The sequence below is a fragment of the Oryctolagus cuniculus genome, chromosome 3 (assembly GCF_964237555.1).
Source record: "Oryctolagus cuniculus chromosome 3, mOryCun1.1, whole genome shotgun sequence".
NCBI lineage: Eukaryota > Metazoa > Chordata > Mammalia > Lagomorpha > Leporidae > Oryctolagus > Oryctolagus cuniculus.
In genome coordinates, this window is record NC_091434.1 from 6,100,435 (window position 1) to 6,121,904 (window position 21,470).

General features: G+C 61.7%; 1 protein-coding gene across 7 annotated transcripts in view; it reads right to left on the reverse strand.

The window, feature by feature from the left end:
* DGKD (diacylglycerol kinase delta) overlaps positions 1-21,470 on the reverse strand; it is a 120,627-nt gene that overhangs the window by 9,965 nt on the left and 89,192 nt on the right. For 6 of the 7 annotated variants that reach the window (XM_051834164.2, XM_070070016.1, XM_051834166.2 and 3 more), the window contains 22 exons: positions 20,942-21,074; positions 19,999-20,105; positions 19,558-19,683; positions 19,197-19,299; positions 18,106-18,268; positions 15,120-15,228; positions 11,047-11,186; positions 9,892-9,976; positions 8,469-8,563; positions 8,288-8,387; positions 7,936-8,209; positions 7,519-7,677; positions 6,827-6,955; positions 5,958-6,054; positions 4,391-4,501; positions 3,674-3,770; positions 3,441-3,548; positions 3,032-3,145; positions 2,225-2,359; positions 1,803-1,954; positions 463-574; positions 284-376 (listed from right to left, as the gene is read on the reverse strand). In XM_051834164.2, coding sequence (XP_051690124.2) covers positions 284-376; positions 463-574; positions 1,803-1,954; positions 2,225-2,359; positions 3,032-3,145; positions 3,441-3,548; positions 3,674-3,770; positions 4,391-4,501; positions 5,958-6,054; positions 6,827-6,955; positions 7,519-7,677; positions 7,936-8,209; positions 8,288-8,387; positions 8,469-8,563; positions 9,892-9,976; positions 11,047-11,186; positions 15,120-15,228; positions 18,106-18,268; positions 19,197-19,299; positions 19,558-19,683; positions 19,999-20,105; positions 20,942-21,074 — 2,742 coding nt within the window. Of the gene's footprint in view, positions 1-283; positions 377-462; positions 575-625; positions 1,579-1,802; positions 1,955-2,224; positions 2,360-3,031; positions 3,146-3,440; positions 3,549-3,673; positions 3,771-4,390; positions 4,502-5,957; positions 6,055-6,826; positions 6,956-7,518; positions 7,678-7,935; positions 8,210-8,287; positions 8,388-8,468; positions 8,564-9,891; positions 9,977-11,046; positions 11,187-15,119; positions 15,229-18,105; positions 18,269-19,196; positions 19,300-19,557; positions 19,684-19,998; positions 20,106-20,941; positions 21,075-21,470 lie in introns of those variants that run through there. The other variant, XM_070070020.1, reaches the window with a different exon arrangement.

Here is a 21,470-nt window from a genome sequence, read left to right on the forward strand (position 1 = left end):
CCAGGCAGAGCGCCCAGGTCCTCTCTGTGCAGCCCGCACGCTCGCCGGGCCTCATCCCGGTCCAGGGCCTGCAGTCCAGCGGCTGCCCTGCCCCCCAAGCCGGGAAGGGCAGCGGGCGCAGGACTCAGCCCCCCAGGGCGTTCCCTGGCCAAGGACAAGGAAACTGTCAGAGGCGCCCCTAGCGTGCTAGCGAAGACACGGCTGGGACGTGGGCGGAGCGTGTGGGCGCGGCCGCACTGTCATGCAAGCTGACCCTTCTCCAAGCCAGGAGCTGTGGACTCACCAGCGCCATCTTCCCGGCCAGCAGCAGCCCCGTCTCGCTGCGCAGCGCGCGGATGCTGTTCACCATCTCCACGACAAAGCTGCAGCTCAGTCCCTAGGGGAGAGCAAGCGTGCAGCCAGGAGGCAGGCCCAGGCCCGCGCGAGCCGCCGCGGAGGGGCCGGGCAGGGAAAGGCGGGTACCTCGGCGGCTCGGGGCTTGCCGTACACTCGGTCCATGGCCTTGGAGCTGGCATTGACTGCATGGGCGAGCTCCTGTTCCACGTCTCGGTGGGACTGAGCTATTTCCCGGATACTAGACAGAAGCAATAGGAGCGCCCTGGACCTCACCCGTGTGGACCAGCCCAGGCACCCCAAGGGCAGACACAGGCGGGTGCCCTGGCAGGCCAGCAGGCCCCAGGCGAGGCCCCAGCACCCCTAGGTCACAGCCACAGCACCCGTGACTGTGCGCGTCATTTCCTGGCCCCTGGCCAACTGCCTTCCCACGGGTAACCTGACACCTCCATCCAGGGAGAAGACGCACAGACGGGCTTAATCTTGTACAACAGCAAGACCTGAGCGGCCCGCAGGCAGCCTGCGGCGAGCACGGCCTGGGAGGCGCCCGCTGCGCCACGCTCCAAGCAGGGCGATCCTGCCCCTGCCCGGCTCAGCCCCGAGAGGGGACGGGAGAGGAGCGGCGCAGGCACACGGGCCACGGAACAGCTTGTCCTGGCTGCAGGACACAAAGCGCCACCCAGAGGGCTGGGCCATCCAAGCAGGCCTCTGAGGCTGCCACCTGGGTGGACAGGGCTCGAAGCCTGCGCAGCAAGGGACTGGGTCAGGACCTAAGTGAGGCCATCTAGAGCTTCCACGTCGGCCTGCGGAGAAGAGGCAGGCCTGGGGCAGGGCAGTGCCGACCACCAAGCACAGGAGGCGAGGCGGCGGAGGCCACAGAGCAGCACAGACTTGAAACACCTGGGGGTGCCTGGGAGCAAAATGGACCTCCTGGGGACAAGACCCGGTGTGAGAGGGCAGCAGCTGCAGCCACAGGCCCGGGCGAGATGGACGCCGGGAAGGGCAGGCACGCACCGAGCCCAGACCCAAGGGGCCAGGTCAGAGGGTGAGAAAGCCCAGGAGACAGCTGAGGAGGAGCACCTGCTGGCCCGGGGGCAGAGAGGGCTGGCGACAGCTGGAGAGGGCCACAGGCCAGCAGGCGGACAGCAGACTCGCGGGGCGGGCGGGAGAGCGGACGGCGCGAGTGCTGAGCCAACCGGGCCGCAGCAGGTTAGAGCTGGAAACGCCTCTGCCGCCGTCTCTGATCTGAGCAGAGTGCAGACCGCTCTCTGGGGAAAGTGCAGGGCACGGAGGCATCCTGCGCTTTCCATCCACGGCACACAGACCTCAAGCAACGACCGGAAGAGGACTGGGGAATAAACCCAGCGCCGGGGAGAAGGGAACCCGGCCTGGCCTTCCCGGGGCACAGACCCACAGCCGAACCAGGAGCCGGCGGCTCGGAGCCGGCGCAGCCCACGGCTGGCGCGCACCTGTGAATGAGGACCCCCGCGGCCTGCCCAAACTGGTCCATGTGGGCGGCCTCCTCCTCAGACAGGATCTCGGGGTGCAGCGAGAAGGACGGCGGGCGCGGCAGCTCGCACTTCTGCTTGTCCTCCCAGGACTTGAGGGTGTTCTCGAAGGCCTAGGACGGGGAGCCCAGAGTGACGCCTGCTGCCCTCGAGAGGCAAGCACGCGCCCAGCCGGACACGCAGGGCCAGCTAGGAGCTGGGGAAGGGGACACGGACGCGGCTTCTTGTGCTCCAGACAGTGCTGCGCTGGCTCCATCTCCGCATCTGTAACCATCCCCCACCCCCCACCCCCCACCCCCCCACCGATGCACACACGACCGTCTCTGGTTGCTCTCGCACAGGTGGCACAGGCAGGCCCTGGGCCTCTCCCCGGCCGCCCTTACCCGGTCCCTGGTCAGCGTCTGGGCCCGGTTCTTGTGGATGATCCGGATGTACCCCGGGGGCTGGATCCAGGCCTCTCCGTCCACCTGCACAGGCACGCCCTCGTCCCCCAGGATGGAGATCTTCACGGTGCGACACTGGCCAGACAGTACCGTCACTCGTGCGCCGAGCCACAGCCTCCAGGGCCTCCCTGCGCCACATCCCCAGCCCTGCCCCGCAGGAGCCCAAAAGCCACCTCTGGGGCGATGCCAGAGCATCGCAGATGCACAGACTTCCCAGAGCCCACAGGAGGTCCCCTCGTGGAGACCAGAACACTGGGTTCAGCCTGTGTAGACCCTGGTGTGCAGACAAGGGTGGAGGGGGTCCTTGCCACAGGCACATGCCCCCACAACAGAGCCCACGCCCAACAGGCCAACGACGACAGCAACAAACACGCTGCCCATGAGTTAGAAACGCGGGCTTCAAGACAGTGCAGGTGGCAAGCAGCGGGTGGCGGCCCAGGTCGGCCAGGGTTGGGGTCGGCAGTGGCTCCCTGGTCTCAGTGGGGAAGTGCAGAGCGGCACTGGGCTGCGCCATCTCACCCAGGCTCAGAGGGGGCAGGGGGACACAGCTTAGCATCAAACCCGGCCCACAGGAAGGACTCCAGCCCCAAAGGCAGTGTCAGGCAGTGCAGAGCCCACGCAGAGGCCTCATGCGTGTGAGAAAGCGCCCCTCCCAGGCCCTGTGCAGCCTGGGCGAAGCTGCTGCCAGCTCAGACCCGACCTCGAGCACAGGGCTCAGCCAGAGCCCTGTGGGACCACGGCCCTTACCTGGGCGATTCGGTGATGCTGCAGCTTGATGACGCGGGACACGGCCATCTGCATGCTGCCGAACACGGCCACCACCTCCAAGATCTTGTCATCGAACGACGGAGCCGCGAAGGTCTGAAGGGGCCAGGATGAGCTGAGCCCCCTCCCCCGACACCACAGCCCAGCTTCCCACTCGGGGCTGGCAAATCCCAGACTCCCCCCAGCTCACTCAACCTACGTGGGCCAAGGCCTCTGCACCAGCTTCTCGGTGCTCTCCCCAACACCCTCCCGCCCCCCGCCTGGAGGCTCCCCCTCCCCCGCCATCTCTGTATCTTCCTCCCCCCTCGCCCCTCTGCCCCGCGCAGCCCCTCACGATGCCGGCACCCCGCGGCCCTCTGGCTGCTCCTGCCCACCTGCACCCCATACGTACGTCATCTTCCTTGGTGCCCCCCCAGAAGTTGGTCCCCCCGGCGTAGCTGGGGATGTTGAGCACAGCGATCCCCTGCAGACTGGGGAGGGGGATGGGTCTCCCGTCACACTGAGCAGCAGGGACGCAGGGGGAAAGCGGAGAGAATGCGTCAGCCGGCCCTGCGCCTCCGGCAGCCGCGCCAGCCCAGCAGCCAGGGCCAGGCGGGGAGCCCAGGCAGCGCCGCCCGCGCTCACCTCCAGCAAGACCTTCTGCTCCAGGTTCTTGTAGGTCCTGTGCAGCAGCTCCTTGGTGCCCAGGACCCCGTACCACATCATGTTCTTGGTCCTGCTCCTGAAACGGGAGCGCACCCTTCAGGCCGGGCATGGCATCGGCTCACGAGGCAGCCTGACTCGGACCGCGCTAGGAAGTCTGCCTGAGGGCGGCACGCAGGGCAGGCGCGAGCCCAGGGCTAAGCCGCCTCGGGACAGCCACGTTCCGTGTCAGCGGGCTGCACCCAGCCGTGCCTCTGCTTCTGACCTAGTTTCCTGCTGACGCGCACCCCAAGGCGGCAACAGGTGACGGCTCAGTGCCACCATGTGGGAGACCCGGATGGAGTTCCTGGCTCGAGCCCTTCCTGTGGGCTGGGTTTGCTGGCTAAGCTGTGTCCCCCTGCCCCCTCTGTGCCTGGGTGACATGGCACAGCCCAGCGCCCCTTGCTCTTCCCCACCGACACCGGGGAGGCAGGGTTTCCTCGTGCGGGACCTGCCCTGCCGACTCGGGCCAACCCGCAGGGGAGCCCACTTGCTGGTCAGCTTCCTGCACCGCCACCGGCTCCCCCACTGCTCCGTGAGAGCCGCAACAAGGTCCGGCTGTCTGGGTCCTGCCGTGGGCGTTCTGCCCACTCTGGAACCCGCTCGCCCAGGAACGCCGGCCGCTGCCCCAGAGGAGCGCAGAGCGGAGCCGCCACCCACCGGCATTTCTCCGGGTGCTCATCGCGCTTGTTGTTGAAGTCCAGCGAAATCTTCGCATCCAGCCCGATGCCGAAGTAGTTGTTCATGACGCACTTTTCGGTGTAATACTCTCTGCGAGGGGGAGGAAGTCGGTGCCAGGAGCCCGGCCCGGCAGCTGGACCGCAGTCCCGCCTCTCAGCACTCCCTCCCTACGGCAAAGCTGCCTTCTCCTTTTTCCGATGCGCTTCCCTGAGACACACCTCACAAGCCACACCATTTGCCAGTTTTGGACGCACAACTCAGCGGGGCTGGGCGTGTTCACACGGTCAGAAAGGCACGAGGCCTAGAGCAGTGATCAGCCTGCAAAGCCCACGCACAACGCGCTCAAGGCTCCCCCAGGGCACAGCTCCTGCCGGGCTTCGTCTCCACTGCAAGCAAAGCCCAGCGTTTGCTTCTCTGCTCCTCGGCCACCGAGCGCTCTCCTGGTCCCTGGTTCCCTGGGGTACTGGGCCCAAGGGGACGCCGGGCTGAGGGGCGAAGGACATGCCGGCCTCCCCAGCAGCGCTGCACCTCTTGCCCACAGCGCCCAAACCGGAGATCTTCGCGACGCACAAATGCACACATCTCAGCCCTGGATCCTAACACATTTCCCAAACATCCCTAGACCCAATCCACGCAGTCTCCAAATTACAAAGTGACCTGAAGATGTCCATCCAGCTCTGTGGTCACAAAGCCTCCTTCCCCATGTACACTGCTGGGGCCACGCCCCCACGGGCCTTCCCCTCCTCCCCGGCCGTGGCAGGGAGAGTGAGGCTCCACCACCTCGGGGGAAGGAAACCAAGGAGCACGGGGTGAGCGCCTGTGTACCATACACTTCCCTCAGCTCCAGCCTCACCGTGCCACGCCAAAGGGCCAGCTCCTGCCCGCAGCCCCCAGGACCCGCCCCCAGCCAAGAGGAGGCGGAGTCTAGCGGAGGGGTGTTCAGAAAGCCGTCTGTGTCTGCAGTGGTGTCCCACACGCAAGAAAACTCCACCGACTGCCAGCACGCCCGCCTCCGGACGGCCAGAGAAGCCGGGCACAGGAACACGCCCTCCCGGCTTCTTCCTGTAGTCCCATAGCCCAGGACAGCTGTCTCCCTGGGGAGCAGACACCCAGGACAATCCGCCCAGGGATCCAGGATTCTGCATGACCGCTGGGGACAGGAGGCATTGTGGGAAGGCCAGAGCCCGAGCAGAGGAGAGCAAAGGCTGTGAGCGGGGAGGCATCAGCAAAGGGCCAGGCGACCCAGCAAGTATGCAGCCAGCTCCGAGCAGGAGTCGCTGGCCCTGCCCCCAACCTGGGAAGGGGACGGACACTCAGAGGACGCAGGTGGGTGCCCACACTGTGCCTGGAGAGGAGCCACGGCGGCCCTGACCTTGGCCCTCCTGCAGCAGCCCCATAGACGCAGTTCTTAAGCTCTCCCACCAGCAACGCGCCAGGAAAGGAGCAGGGGGCAGCTGTGCCTGACCCCGCCAGGCCATCCTGAAGTCTGAAGTCTCCCACGCGCCGGCTCCCCCACCACGCCCGCTCGGGTCAGCCTCATACTCACAGGTTTTCTGGCTCTGAGTTGAAGGGATCGGCATTGATTAACAGGCGACTGATGACAGAGCTCCCAGGCAAGGAACCAGACAGCCCAGCGCGAACGCCTGCAGGGGAGGGGACGGGGGAGACCCCGCTGTCAGAGCGGCACACGCAGGAGCAGCCCCTGCCTGGCACTGACGGACGTGATGATAAGCGAGTATTCCTACCCTAGCAGGTACACACACCGCCATCAGCACCCCATTACAGAGCCCGAGAGACTTCTCGGGGAATCTAAGAAGTGCCGCAAAGATGACCTCTGACCTCTCAAGGAATTAGTCAACTGAGTGGCATTGTAAGGCCACCCTTTTGTGAGCAAGAAACCTCAAGGAACACTCCAGGAGGGGAGTCCCCCCACCTGCACAGGGAACACTCCAGGAGGGGAGTCCCCCCACCTGCACAGGGACACTCCAGGGAGGGGAGTCCCCCCCAGCTACACGAGGACACTCCAGGAAGGGGAGTCCCCCCACCAGCAGAGGGAACACTCCAGGGAGGGGAGTCCCCCCACCTGCACAGGGACACTCCAGACAGCCGCACCTGCTGCAGCAGTCCCACCGGCTCCTCTGCCGCTATCCGCCCAGCCCCCCCTTCGGTTCAGGAACTGCCATTTACTCCTTAACCCCAACATGAGCACCCCCTTTGCAGCAGCATCCTCCGGGTGCCCCGGGGCTTGTGTGGGGGCTGGTGGCCTTTCATAAAAAAGGGGACCCTTGCAGAGCCCCGTGAGCTTTAAAGTCCTGTCCATCTTCCCCAGGCACCTGTCAGTTCTGTGGGGGCCGCGACCGCATCTGATTCCCGCCCAGGCCAGGCCGGGGTGAGGCTGGGTGGGGCGACACTCACTCGGGTACAGGATCTTGGTGTTGAGCGCAGGCAAGCTGTCGCGGCCTCCTGTCTGGGGGGGAAGAGAGGCGGAGCTGCCCAGGGACAAAGCTCCTTTGCCCATCAGCTTCTCACACGGGGCCCTGGACACTGTGACGGCAGAGAGAAAACCTTGAAGGAGGTCTTCAGGGAAATGAACAGGAGGTCCCAGAGTGCCTTGGGCCCTGCCAAAGTGTGTGAGGGAGAGACGCCGGGGAGGGCATGTGCCGCGTGCAAAGGGCGACACGGGCCGCACATGGCAGCCGGGGGAAGGAGCGCCGTGGACCAGGAACCCACACAAGGCCAGGGCAGCAGCTCCAGGCAGATCCTGCCCAGTGGCTGAGACAGGCTGTGGAGGCGGGGCTGGGGCCAAGTGGGGGTCGGTTCCAGGAGGGCACAAGGCCCCTCTGGGCAGCTGTGTGGGGCACAGCAAGGAAGGATTCACAGTCCCCACCTCTCAGTACCTGCAGGCCACCAAAGCCGCCTGCAAGGAGGGTGCTCCCTGCCACTCGAGATCCCGGAGAAGCTGGATGGCCCCACATGCACACGCAGGCTGCGCAGCGTGAATTCCCAGTGGACGAGCGGCCAGCCCCCTCCAGGGAAGCGCCCCGCCATTTCTCGGGGCAAGCCCGCCGTGCAAAGCCCTGGCCACAGCACGCGGGCCACAGCAGTACCTTTGCGGAAGCTCCTTCCCTTGGCGGCCCCACAGCCCTCGGCAGGGAGCGGCGGCAGGCACACCCTGTCGTCCGCCTTGAGGTCTTTCTTCTCTGACTCCGAGAGGCCCAGGTCGAAGCCCTCCTGCCCCTGGGTCTGGGCGTTCTGCTCGTCGACGGCTGTGCAGAGGGAGGAAGCGCTGAGCACAGGGCCACGGTGCACAGGGGCCCCTCAGCTCACCTCCACACGGCCCTGCCCTACGTTCCCCCAGTCCCTGCACGTGGCCCAGGAGAGGCGAGGCCATGAGCTCTGGGGGCAGTGAGCGCCCACCCAAGAGGGCTGAGGACATGCAAATGCACGCTGGGGGCGGGGCCCGGGGAGGTGCAGGCCGGGTGGCGGTCCCCGCGTGTCTTGCCGCCTGGCTGGGATGCCGTCACCTTTCTCCGTGTGCTCGATGATCTGGCGAATCGCCTTCTTCAGGCTGTTGGCTCTCAGCATGAGCTGCTCCCGAGGCCGGAATATCTGCGGCCGGGCCGGGCACGTGGAGCCCACGGAGCGGCCCGGGGCAGCCCCGCAGCCGCCGCCCGCCCCGTCCCCGTCCTCAGCCTCCTCGGCGATGGTGGGGGGTGGGTTGGGCAGTGAGGACGTGGCCTGGGACTCGTCGTCCAGGGTCTTGAGGAGAGAATCCAGCTTCTCTTTCAGGACTGAGCACTGGATGAGAACAAAGCGGCATGGGGCGTGGGCTCCTCGCGGCCCGGACAGCCCTTCCGCCAGGGGCCCGGGACCCACCTTCTTGGCCATGACCTCCGACTCCCCTGAGCTCTCGGTCGTCTTCTCGTAAGCCTTCCCGACCCGGGCCACGAAGTCCTTCACCGTCTCGCAGAGCACCCTGTGGGGCGACAGGAAGGTGCTCCCAGCGTCGGCGCCAGGCCTGCGCCGGGCGCCCCGCCCCAAGGCCGCCGGCACCCACTTGGCGGAAGAGATGACCACCGAGTGCTGGTCCGAGGTCAGGATCTTGGAGAGGTGCGCTGCGACCGAGTCTTCATAGAAGAGAATCTGCTGCACCTACGCCAGCAGGGGGCGCACGCTCAGCCTCCCGGACACGCCAGCAGGGGGCGCACGCTCAGGAGCCCGGACCACAGCTCCAGAGCCCGGCCGGCGGCTCTCCTGCGCGCTCCCTGGGAGCAGAACTCCCTGCTAAGGGGCCAGGCCGGACCCAGCCAGGGCCTCGGCTCCCTGCCCATGCTGACCTGGGCTGGCCAGCGCTACACCAAAGACCCCAAAGCTTCATCATGGCGTGGATACCGGGAAAGAACCCACGGAAAGCCTCAAGCAGCCGTAGCACGCGCCCGTGCCGTCTCCTCCCCACGGCTCCACTGAAGGAGACGCCCACTGTTCGCCCACGTGTGCCCTCCGCTGTGGCACAGACCTGGCCGCCGCCATCCAAACGGCAGCTCTACGCCTGCGTGGCGAGCGCTGTCTTTCAGGCCCAGCGCAGGAGTCAGCAGACTTGACAACTGGCCAGGAGGCAAGGACTTTAGGCTCTGCCCACATGGTCTTCCTCTCAAATTAAAAAACTTAAGGCTCACTAGGCTAATCCTCCACCTAGCGGTGCCGGCACACCGGGTTCTAGTCCCGGTAGGGGCGCCGGATTCTGTCCCGGTTGCCCCTCTTCCAGGCCAGCTCTCTGCTGTGGCCCGGGAGTACAGTGGAGGATGGCCCAAGTGCTTGGGCCCTGCACCCCATGGGAGACCAGGAAAAGCACCTGGCTCCTGCCATCAGATCAGCGCGGTACGCTAGCCGCAGCACACCAGCCGCAGCGCGCCAGCCGCGGTGGCCACTGGAGGGTGAATCAACAGCAAAAGGAAGACCTTTCTCTCTCTCTCACCGTCCACTCTGCTTGTCAAAAAAAAAAAAAAAACTTAAGACACAGGCAAACCACGCCTGGTTCCAAAGGCCACGTGGGAGCTGGCCCAGGCAGAGGTGGCCTGTGGCTCTGACTACCCTTCCCCCGACAGAAAGAAGCTCCCCTCTCTACTGCCCCAAGCCCTGGAGAGCAGGGACTGCCACGGGCAGGAGCCCCTCACACCAGCACATTCAGCAGGGGCAGTGACAAGGGACCCAGAGGAGCGTGATCAAACCACAGCAGAGGCGGGGCCGCAGGCAGCAGCAGCAGCTGAGCTTGGGGGCTGCTGGGAAGGGGGCCGCAGGGTGGCCAGGGTCGGCGGCAGCAGGGCAGGGAGGAGCTGGTGCGATGCACGGGCGAGTGGGGAGCTCCCGGGGGGGGGGGCAGTCATCAAAAGGCCCCCAAATCCAGGCCGTCCAAGCCTCTGAGGGGGAGTGCGAACCCTGCACCTGCACGGGGCCGCGTGAGGCGAACAGCCTGGCCGCACCTCGGAATCCTCGCTGAAGTCCTCCGTGACCGTGGAGCAGGAGGCCTGCCGAGGCAGTTTGGTCTCATATGCCATGACGCTCCACCTGGACACACAAGAGGTCAAGAGGTCAGCCCCAGCCAGCCCGGGACGACCTCGGACCCAGGACCCCCCACCCTGAGGGTAAACCCTGTGCCCAGCCCTTGGCTGGCCTGGGAGCTTGTGTTTACGCCCTTTGTCCTGACTCTGCATTGCAACCCACGTCTAAGTCCACAACCACTGGGCTCTGCTGAAAGGGGCCGAGCCCACCGACGCTGGCCACTCCTGAGGGAACAGTGTCCACCCGCCTACAGACAGCGCCACAGCGCTGCTTCCCTGGCATACAGAAGCCTCAGATGGGCGGCCACGGCACGCGGGTCCCGGGCAGCAGGGAGCCACTCCTCAACGCCCACGGCACAGGCTGCACTCTGCTCAGTGGGCTGCACCCCCCAGGCTCATTCAAGAAGGCCGAGGTGGCTTTCAGCACTGGAGGACAATTCCCGAGTGCTTCCTGACTGGAATACGGGAAAACAGAACTGCTCGAGTGTGTGACAGGGCCCTGGGCCGGGACAGCCAACGGTTGCAGGTCACCTTATCCTCGGGCCCTGACGGGCTTGGGGTGGGCCTCCCAAGAAGGCCTCCCACATGGCAGACTCTTAGATTGCTTCGTTTGTTGGTGCCCCTTCTAAAGTCAGATCGATAATCAAAGATGTTAGAAAAAAGGGGCTGGCACTGTGGCGTAGCAGGTGAAGCCCCCGCCTGCAGTGCCGGCATCCCATCTGGGCACTGGCTCCTGTCCTGCTGCTCCACTTCCACTCCAGCTCTCTGCTCATAGCTTGGGAAGGCAGTGGAAGATAGCCCAAGTGCTTGGGCCCCTGCACCCACATGGGAGACTCGGATGAAGCTCCTGGCTCCTGGCTCTGGCCTGGCTCAGCCCTGGCCATTGCAGCCACCTGGGGAGTGAACCAGCGGATGAAGACCTCGAACTTTCAAATAAATATCAGAGAAGAGAAGAAGAGGTGGGGGTGAGTCCACTGGGTCACAGCGTCACGGTCAGACAGGGGTCTACGTAAGCCTGACGTTCAGGACACCTGTCCAAGGCGGCCTTTCGCTCACGGCAGCCTCCACCCCACTCACCTGTCCAGCATCTTGGTGCTGGCCCTTTCCAGCTTCGCCAGGATCTGCGGGAGCTGCGTGTCATCGTCACAGGCCGAGCCCCAGCCAAGCACACGGGCCAAGTCATTCCCTGTCCCAAGGGGCAGCACTCCCAGCTGACACTGGCAGGAAACAGGAGGGAAGACACCATTGGAGCGCCTGGTCACCGGAGCCACCTCCCCACCACGTGCCCTCTCCGCGAGCCTTCACGATGCCACAGGCTGGGCTGCAGCGGCATGGCTGGCATGTTCTCTGGGGCGTCTTCGGAACCCAACACAACACGTGGAGCCACGGGCCCCAGCCCTGAGGCTCACCCCAGCTGTGCCACACCGCAACACCCAGAAACTCTCTCGACCGCTGCCAAAACCCGCTTGTTTCCCGTCGGCATGGCGACCACAACCCTGAAGAACCCACCTCTACCTCCCCCACCTTCTCTCGAGCCCCCACTGATGTGATCTCTCGAGTCTCACTGATGCCAACTGCACCTTCCGGAAACCACGCCATGCTTCTAGAAACGTCTTCAGTGGCTTCTAAGTTCCATCAGAGGAAGGCGCTGGGGCCACCCAGTTGGGACGCAAACACAAGCCACTTCAGGCTCAGTCTGAACCCACCTGCCTGCCCTTCCCCCAAAGCCACCCCCTCCACTTGGCATACCCACCGCAGAGCCCTGCATGCCAGGTCGGCGCCCTGAGACCTCCTAAAACACTGGCTGCCCCTGCTCTGACGATACAGTGACCGGCAGGAGCAGAGCTCCTGCAGACTCACAGCTCCCGGGGCCAGTCCCGAGCCCTGACTCCCCATAGCCCTGCACAGCCTCTGTTCACCGACACACACGGCTGGAGCTGGGCCCCGGCCACACTGCGGCAGTGGCAAGCACTGCGGGGACACACCAGACAGAGAGCACTGCACGGAAGGGAAACCAGGGGCTGGGGCCTTGGCACAGGAAAAACAGCAGGCAGTGAGGTAAAGGGACAGGAGGCATTTCAGGCAGCAGGGGTCGCGTCTAGGCAGGGGCAGGTCAGGCCTCGGTGCGGAGGAGGGCAGTGGAAAGAGGGACCAAATCCACGGTCTGGTCACCTCTGCTAGAAGGCAAAGGACACGGGTCCAAGTGGAGCAGGACTGCCCCCAGAGAGGCCGACTGCCTCCCTGCTCCCAGGATCCCCTCGCTTCCAAGACTGGAGGCATCCAGAACAAACATGCCACTCTGGCTCCGACCCCGGGAAAGGCGTAGCTCAGTGTGGGGCACCCACAGTGCTCGGGCTCCCCGAGAACAGAGACGGCAGCCAGCGCCCTCTGCAGAGGAGGCTAAAGGACCAGGAGACAGCATTTAAGAGTGAGTGAGAAAGGTACCTCCTTCTTTGATGGCCCGTTCTTTCCACTGGGATCTCACTCGCAGATATCTTTCATTTAGGTCCTTTCTCTCTCTCTCTCTCTCTCTCTCTCTCTCTCTTTCTTTTCTTTTTTTTTTTTTTTTTTTTTTTTTTTGCCAGAGTATCTTGGCTTTCCATGCCTAAACTACTCTCATGGGCTCTTCAGCCAGATCCAAATGCCTCAAGGGCCCATTCCGAGGCCAGAGTGCTATTTAGGACAACTGCCATTCTATGTGTCTGCTGTGTATCCTGCTTCCCATGCTTTTTAATTCTATCAGTTAGTATTAGCAGACACTAGTCTTGTTTATGTGATCCCTTTGACACTTAGACCTATCATTATGATCAATTGTGACCTGAAATTGATCACTTGGACTAATGAGGTAGCATTGGTACATGCAACCTTGATGGGATTGTATTGGAATCCCCTGGCACATTTCCACTTTGACTATGGCCTTGTCGAAATAAGATCAAAGTTGGCAAGCTCAGGGGGCTTCCATGGCCTTGGCAACTCATGACTAGAGCCTGGGGAGATTGCTGACACCTTAAACAAGAGTGTCAATTTGTTAAGACAACAACAGGAGTCACTGTGCACTTACTCCCCATGTAGGATCTCTGTCCTTAATGTGTAGTTCAATGTGAATTAATGATATGACTAGTGCTCAAACAGTACTTGGCAATTTGTGTTCTGTGTGGGGGCAAACTGATGAAATCTTTACTTAATATATACTAAATTGATCTTCTGTATATAAAGATAGTTGAAAATGAATCGATGTGAATGGAATGGGAGAGGGAGCGGGAGATGGGAGGGTTGTGGGTGGGTGGGAAGTTATGGGGGGGGGGGAGGCATTGTAATCCATAAACTGTACTCTGGAAATTTATAACTACTAAATAAAAGTTAAAAAAAAAAAAAGTGAGTGAGTGAGGAGTGAGAGGGGGCCCAGAGAAGCAGGGGTGGGGGGACATGCAGAGCCCAAAAGAAATCACAGGAGATAAACACTCACTGAACTGAGTGGACAAAAACGGACCACAAAGCGTCGCTGTCTCACTAACTAGCGACAGTGAACTTGTAAACAGCTCACAAGTGAGCAGAATTTGAAGCTGGACCTGAGCCGACTACTGCAATCCGACCACCAGGTGGTGCTATTTCTCCTCCCTGGCCGGGCCGCCGCACCTGGGGACGGAGGAGCGCCTGCCTCCAGGGTTCAGTGCCAGCTCAACAGTGACAGGGGAAGCCCACCCTCCACACCACCAGCTGGGGAGCGGGGCTTGCAGGGAACTCCAAATCCCTGCAGACACGGCCACGCCTCAGAGAAGCCTGGGGTCTCTCTTCAAAAGGGACCTCGATAACTACAGCACCAGAAGGTGTGAACAGCAGCATCACGGAGGAAAACACAGAGCGGCGTGTTGCAGGCAGACGACCAACTAGGAAAAGCTGCGGTGACACACAGGCGTCAGCGCACACTCGTCCTCAGGAGGCAAAGACCTCAACGGGGGCTTCGGTCACAAGTCTGATCAACCGAGGGGACTTCAGGCTTCACAGGTAAGTAAAGAAACAAAAGTGAGCGTGTCCACTGAGTGGCGCCATGTGGACAGCACACCGGAAAGAACAGCTTTCCATGGCGTCAGCTGAGAGCGGCTGGGCACAGCAGACCCTGTTTCGTGTGGTGCTGTCCAGGGGAGGAGAGGACTGGGCCATGTATGTACTATGCTCTCACCAAGAGCTGTGTTAAAGCCACCTGTGCACCCATGGCTAAGCCAGGGCTCCCCGCTCTGGCCAGGGGACGCCAACACACAGCCCTCCAGTGACCACACACAGTGAGGTGCCTATAGCACACTGATTTTAACAACGCAGGGGCAGGGTGGGCACCTGTGTAGTAATTAATATGCTACTTGAGGCTCCTGCCCCCACATCAGGGTCCCTGAGTTTGGGCCCCACATCGCTCCTGCCTGTGTGCATCCTGGGAGGCAGCGTGATGGCTCAAGCACTTGGGTCTCTGTCAACCACCCTGGACACCTGGACTGAGTTCCAGGCTCCTGGTTCCGGCCTGACCTCGCCCCAGCACTCTGGGCATTTGGAGCATGAACTAGTGGGTAAAGATCTCTTTCCACTTCCTTTCAAGTAAATAAGTAAATAAATAGAAATTTTACAAAACGGTGATGGAAAAGCATGGGTACTACGAGTGCATTCAGACCAGAGGGGCGCCGTGCGTCACTGTGTCTTCTCCCAGACACGTCTGAAAGACAGTTAGGGAAATGCTAACCGCAGCTAGCGAGTCGGGGAGGGGCGGCTCAGCGGCAAACCTCAAGGAACACAGCAAGCACCTGTGCAGTATGCAGCCGGGTCCAATAAACCACTCCTCTCACCTGGGCAGCTCACCTGCGCGTCTGTCCCTCCTCACAAGCAAGAGGCATCAAGCAGGAAATCTCGCCTCCACCCACTGGAGATTCGGTGGGGGTCACGGGGGTCACGGGGGTCACAGGAGCATGAAGGCCCCACCCCAACCTGCTCCTCAGCGTGGACTCCCACTCATATCTCACAGCCAGATCCTGGGCCTTCCTGGCGCCGCCAGGCTGCCCTCCTTGCACCACCTCCAGAGACCAGGTGCCCTGGGCTGAGGGCGAGCGCGCAGCCTCGCTGACCGCGCACGCCTCTCCCCTGCGGCGGGATCCCTCACAGCCACGTACCTGTTTGTGAAGGTTGAGGCTGTCGATTTCAGAGAGCACCCAGCCTACACTGCCATCCCCGCCACAAACCAGAATCCGGAATGTGTCAAACTTCTGGAATAACCGTAAGCTGTGGAAAAAAAGAAAGAGTCAGTGACAGAACGTGCGTCCTACAAGACAGACAGTGGCTGGTCACTCCCGGGCCGCGGGGGCTGACCCTGAGCCCAAGGCCAAGCTCAGGTGAGCACAGGTCTGTTGGGTGACATTGGCTGTCTGCACAGCCCCCTACTCAGGGCCAGCTTTTGTCAAGGTTGTCAAAGCAGTACTTGGGCCCAGCCAGCCAGGGCTAGGGTCTGCCCAGGCAGAAGATGCGGCCCTGCTGGCCGCTGGGTACTGGAGACTTCATGACGCACTGGCAACCCTCCATCTCCCTAGACGCCAGCTCCTGCCCGGGTCCGCGGGCCTCGGCCAAAGGCTGCTGATGTGTCCACGCTTCGCTTAGTCCCTCAGGAGACGAAACCCATGTAGCCTGGCCCAGCTCCTTCCCCTCGCTGGGCTCATCTCAATCTCAATCGCCTTGGCCCTCCTACACAGGGTCCCCACTCACGACACCCAGCCACCCTCTGAGCACCTCAGCCTCTTCTTGTGTGACCTCCACAGGGGCCCCACTCGCGACACCACAGCCACCCTCTGAGCACCTCACCCTCTTCTTGTGTGACCTCCACAGGGGCCCACTCGCGACACCACAGCCACCCTCTGAGCACCTCAGCCTCTTCTGGTGTGACCTCCACGGTGTGACCTCATGGACCACACAGGTGCGTAGCCCCCAAGCAACACCTCAGGCCACTCCTGAAGCCTGCCACTGCACCTGCCCACTAGGAGGTACCACCCTGGTGTCCTACAATGCCTCCACCAGGATGTGCCTGTGCAGCTAACAGCAGCAGCACCACGGCCAGGCCAGCCGGCCCCTCCTGGCCCTTGTCCCAGAGCCGCCCATTTGCGTTTCCAGGGAGCCTTCTAAAACACGCCCCAGCAGGAGTCTCCCTGAAGAAGCTGCCCCCAGACTACAGGAGATCAAACCTTTCCGCCAGCACCCATGGCCCTCCCGCACCAAAAGCTGCCCACACCTCTGCCCTGGCACCGGCCATCGCCCCAGCCTGGCCCAACGCCTGGCTGTGCTCTCCCTGGCCTTGGTCGCTGAATGCGGGGTGCCTGCTGCCCACAGGCTCCCACCATCCCCTCAGCCAGCAGAACACTGCTCTCTCCAAACGTTCACACAGGAGACCCCACACAGACCCTGGCCTAATTCACAGGGCCTGTCTCTGGATACCAAAGAATCTGCAAAACACCCACTGGCGGCTCAGACGGTCCGCTGCGCAGCCCCGTCTGCAGGTGTGCCACAGTCCCCAGCAGGCGGCTTGAGCCACAAGTGCTTAGAAAGCAAGCCGGGACAGAGCCAAGGCACTAAAATCAGGGTCTGGACAGGGCTCCCATTCTGTGTGGTGGCTTCCTTTTCGCTGAGAAAGGCCCACACGGGTGCCTTTGGGAACATGGGCCCAGGCCAACAGAAGACGTGATGGGTCAAGGCCAGAAGAGGGAAGAGGAAGATGAGCAGCAGCTCCGAGTCCTGTTGCAAACCGGGTGAGGTCAGGTGCATCGCGGAAACAGGAAGTGACTGAATCAACTCCAGGGAGGCCTCCGCGGGGGCTTCCTAAGGCGTCTCAACTCATACTGAACTCCAGCTACCAAGTGCGGTTTCTGCGAGAACCATCGGTAACAGCTGGCCATAGCCAAGTGCTTGTCCAGCATCCCTGAGCTGCTCCCAGACTGTGAGACGGGTGCACGACGCCTTCACTTCCCCACATTTTAACTGAAACAGTTCCTTGTCAGCCTGGTGGTGCAGGTGCTCCCGCGTCACTCAGGGGACAAGGCTATGGCAGACATTCCGCCAGGGCCGCCTTCGAGCAGACCGCCATCAGTGCTGCTGCGTGTGCCTTTCTCCAGCGCCGCCTCTGCAAGCGGGGACGATTGCGAAGAAAGACAGCCAAAGACGCGAGTTCACAGACAGACAGGCAGTGTGCCCCCAGCCCAGCCCAGCCCAGCCCAGCGTGTCAGTGAGGACACAGCGAATCGGCCCAGGTTCACGCTGTACCACCTGCTCCAAGCACACCACCCTCCTCAGTTCCACCCAGGGACACATTCCAGCCTGCAGGTGCTGCAAGCACCGCCCTACACATTTCCGGGAGGGCGTCAGCACCTATCTTCCATTGCTGGATCCAAATGGCAAGACTGACAGGAGCAAATGTTTTCCCCAACCCTACAAAAAGACAGGACTAAAAAGAACACGCCAGCCAGCAGATGAAAAGTGCAATCGCTCTCTACACACTGGGCCCTGGGTAACCATGCCTCGCTGCACCTGCACAGGATGCCCTCCTGCCCCTCCCAGGATGGAAAAGCCCCCCGGCCCCACTGAACAGCTTGTTCTCAGTACCACGAAGCTGTTAAAGAGAACGAAGCCAATTCGCAGATTGGTGTGAAAACACACACCCAATATGGTGTGCCCAGGCACGTGGACAGCAGGCTGGGACAGTGGGTAACACAGGTCCCGCTTGGTTTTCAAGATGTGTGTGTGCGTGTATGTGTTTGCGTGGGAAGCGCGTGTACGTGTGCATGTGCACGCGCGTGTGTGTGTGCAGGAAGCTGGGACCGTAGCGTCCTGCTTGGTTTCCAAGATGTGTATGTGTGTGCGCGGGAAGCTGGGACTGTGGGTAACGCAGGGTCCTGCTTGGTTTCCAAGATTGTGTGTGTGTGTGCAGGAAGCCAGAAGGACACACATTACCAACTATTAATGGTGAGCACCTCTGCATGTGGAATTTGGGGAGGGAGGGCGTTCCAGAAAAAACTTTTCTTTCCTATTTAAAATCTTCCGCATCTTTCCTATTTTCTAAGTAAGTATACCTTATCCACAAGTTGTTAAAGTGCCAGGAAACATTTTATGGCTTCCTACCCGAGGTGTGGCCCTCCATTCATGAGGTCAAAGACCTGGGCAGGGTTCAGCAACTGCTTGAATCTTCGGAGGAACTTCACGCCCTGGTTGTCCCCACTCTTGGAATTGACAAAGACCAACAGGGGGCTGGTACACGACGGTGGGCACGTGGCCTTCCAGAACCCTGCAGGTGAGAACGGACAGAACACTCACGAGCTGCCAACGGAGTGAGCAGCAGGTCTCGCGGGGGCCAGGCAGCTTACACAGACACACTGAGCTGCAAGGGAGGAGAGCACGCTCACTTCCGTGTGAGGAAGTGAGCCCCATCCAGCCGGGACTGGTGACAAGAATTAGAAATTTCCCCTCGGGCCGGCGCCGTGGCTCAATAGGCTAATCCTCCACCTTGCGGCGCCGGCACACCGGGTTCTAGTCCCGGTCGGGGCGCCGGATTCTGTCCCGGTTGCCCCTCTTCCAGGCCAGCTCTCTGCTATGGCCAGGGAGTGCAGTGGAGGATGGCCCAGGTGCTTGGGCCCTGCACCCCATGGGAGACCAGGAAAAAGCACCTGGATCCTGGCTCCTGCCATCAGATCAGCGTGGTGCGCTGGCTGCAGCGGCGGCCATTGGAGGGTGAACCAACGGCAAGGGAAGACCTTTCTCTCTCTGTCTCTCTCTCTCTCACTGTCCACTCTGCCTGTCAAAAATTTAAAAAAAAAAAAAAAAAAGAAAGAAAGAAAGAAATTTCCCCTCGCTGCTGCCTGCCACTCTTGTCCCCACCTTGGGCGAGCTGATTCCTCTAGACTTGCACCCCAGGACCCCCTCCCACCATCCTCATCAGCACGCATCACCGTGTGCCAGCCGGATGCAACAGCAGCTGTGGGCTACCTGAGGGCACCTGCCAGAGACAGAGATGGGCCTGACCTACAGATCCTGGCTCCATGCAAGCCAGGGGCAGCCTCAAGTCCTAAGCAGTCTAACTACCAGGACGCCATTCACAGCATCCATGCCCACCGCCGCCACCTCCGCCACGGCTGTGCTCTTGCTGAGCGGAAGGAAGCGGGTACAGACGTGAGAAGGACGAACGAGCAAGCGAGCGAGCGGCGCCCGGCACCCACCGTCAGAGTCGATGCTGTTGAGTGCCGTGGGAGGGATGACAGACACTTTACACAGGCCCAGCGGGCACTTGGTCAGCAGGGAGTCCTTACACGCTGTGTGTACCTGGAACAAGAACCCACGCGTCACATGTGCTGGCGTGTGCCCCTGGCCCGCAGCAGACGTGCAGCCAACCCACTTCCACCTGAGATGAACAGCACAGAAACACAGGCAGGCGCCAGTCATGCTCACACTACGTGGCTTAAAGCACAGAGCGCGGAGGCACAGGTCACATGGGTGCCGTGGGAAGCAGGCCCCAGGCCGAGATCCACGAGCCACGTGAGCAGAACCGGCGTCTCCCAAGGCAGTGCTGGCCCCACTCACCATAGCTTTGCACCAGAGGCAGCGCCAGTCCTGCAGGCGCAGCACGCTGCCGCAGGTCTTGTCGCACACGGTGCACTTGGCGCTCACCGGCAGGTTTCCCTCCAGCCACTGGTGGGGCATAGCAATCTGCGGGCCAGGGAGAGACGTGTGCTGGGGACACTCCGAGCACCAACCCAAGGCTGGGGGAGCCTCTGGCAGAAATGCGCTGGGCGCTCTCTGCCAAGGCAGTCCTCCCTACTCAAGCCCTTCCCCGACGCATGCAGGGATGTCATTCATAAGTGTCATTCATCACAGTGCCAGCTGGGCCACAGGACAGAGTCTCCGAATCCTCCCCATGGCAGGACCACCTCAAACAAGATGGCAGGGCTGGGGCAGGGAGGAGAGGGTGTGCAGGCCCAGCCCTGGCTCAGGGCACTGCAAGTGGGGTACCCTTGCACGTACCCCATCCTCATCCTCGATGATGTCCTTCCCGATGGAGGCCAGCGTGGTCCACTTGCAGTTGTTGGTTGCACGCACAGCACACCGCTTGTGGGCCTTGAATTTGCACACTGTGAGAGAAGGGACACCTGAAACCACCAGCTTGGTCCATCACAGCGTGCTGTGAACTGGCCTGGGGCTGGAGAGCACCAGGGGCACCTGTGCTGGAACCACACCGCTGTGAAACTACAGAGCCGACGGCAGTGGGCGGAGGAGCGGGACCTGCAGCAGGGACAGCTGGGAGTCGGTGAACCTTCGCGGTGCAATTCCTGGGCTTGCAGGCCACGTATGACCATGGCCCAACTACCCACTGCGGCGCCACAGCACAAGGCACACAGGAACTATGTCCATGTGGACATTGAAGCCTCAACTTGCTGTCATTTTCATGTGCCACAAAATATCATTCTTCTTTGGAATTTTTTCAACAATTTAAAACCGTAAGAACCATTTTTAAGTTCTTAAGCTGTACAAAAGCAGGCGCTGGCAGGATCTGGCCACAGGCAGGAGCCTGGAGTCCCTGCTGTCAGCAGACTGAACTTCCTCGCCCAGCCCCGGTCCTGACCTTGGGTCTGTGCCCCGTCTCCAACCCGGCAGGGAGGACAACTACAGTGGGGCCAACAGGTCTTTCAAAAACATTTTCTCCCTGTGAGCCAAGGCCTCCAGTTTGTCTCTCCTTCCCACCACATCCCTGCTTGCCATTTTCTCAAGCTCTGTTTAAAAAATGGTCTACCAAGGACTTGTCTGCAGGTAAAATCAACAAGAATGGAGTCACAGACACCCTATCACCCAGCTGACCACCCGGTCACGAAGGCTCACTACGGTGACCACGTTTGGATCTCCGAGGCTTCATCAAGCAAAACATGGGGCCACCTTTCCCAAGAGAGTGACAGATGCAGGCCACTCATACCTTCACAAGACAGCCCGTGGGACGTGACCCCCGAGAGCGCCTCACGACACACGTTGCAGTAGGTGGGCCTCGCGTGGGAACAGGCGTACCAGTTGTGCATCCCTGAGAAGTGGTCCATGCTGTACTGGGTAGGCTGCAAGAATGAAATACAGATGGCACGCATGAGACGTCCCCTTGAAATCCGTCAACGCAATAACCTTAACAGGATTAAAAGAAAGTATCCAAGGAAGGAGAAGAGAGGTTTCTGAAGGACGGGGTCATGGTCTGACAGGTCTGCAGACCGGCCGGGCACGAGCCTGAATTTGACAAGGAACCGGCTGAGATCTCCGTCCAGAACTGTAGGGCCACGCGGGATAGGGACGCTGGACGGCAGGGTGTGAAGTGAGGACTACCGAGGGGCCGAAACCGGGCATCGAAACCTCAAAATTTAACAAGGAACAGGCTGAGATCTCAGTCCAGAACTGTCGGGCCATGCGGGGGGGGGGGACGCTGGACGGCAGGGTGTGAGGTGAGGGCCACAGAGGTGACA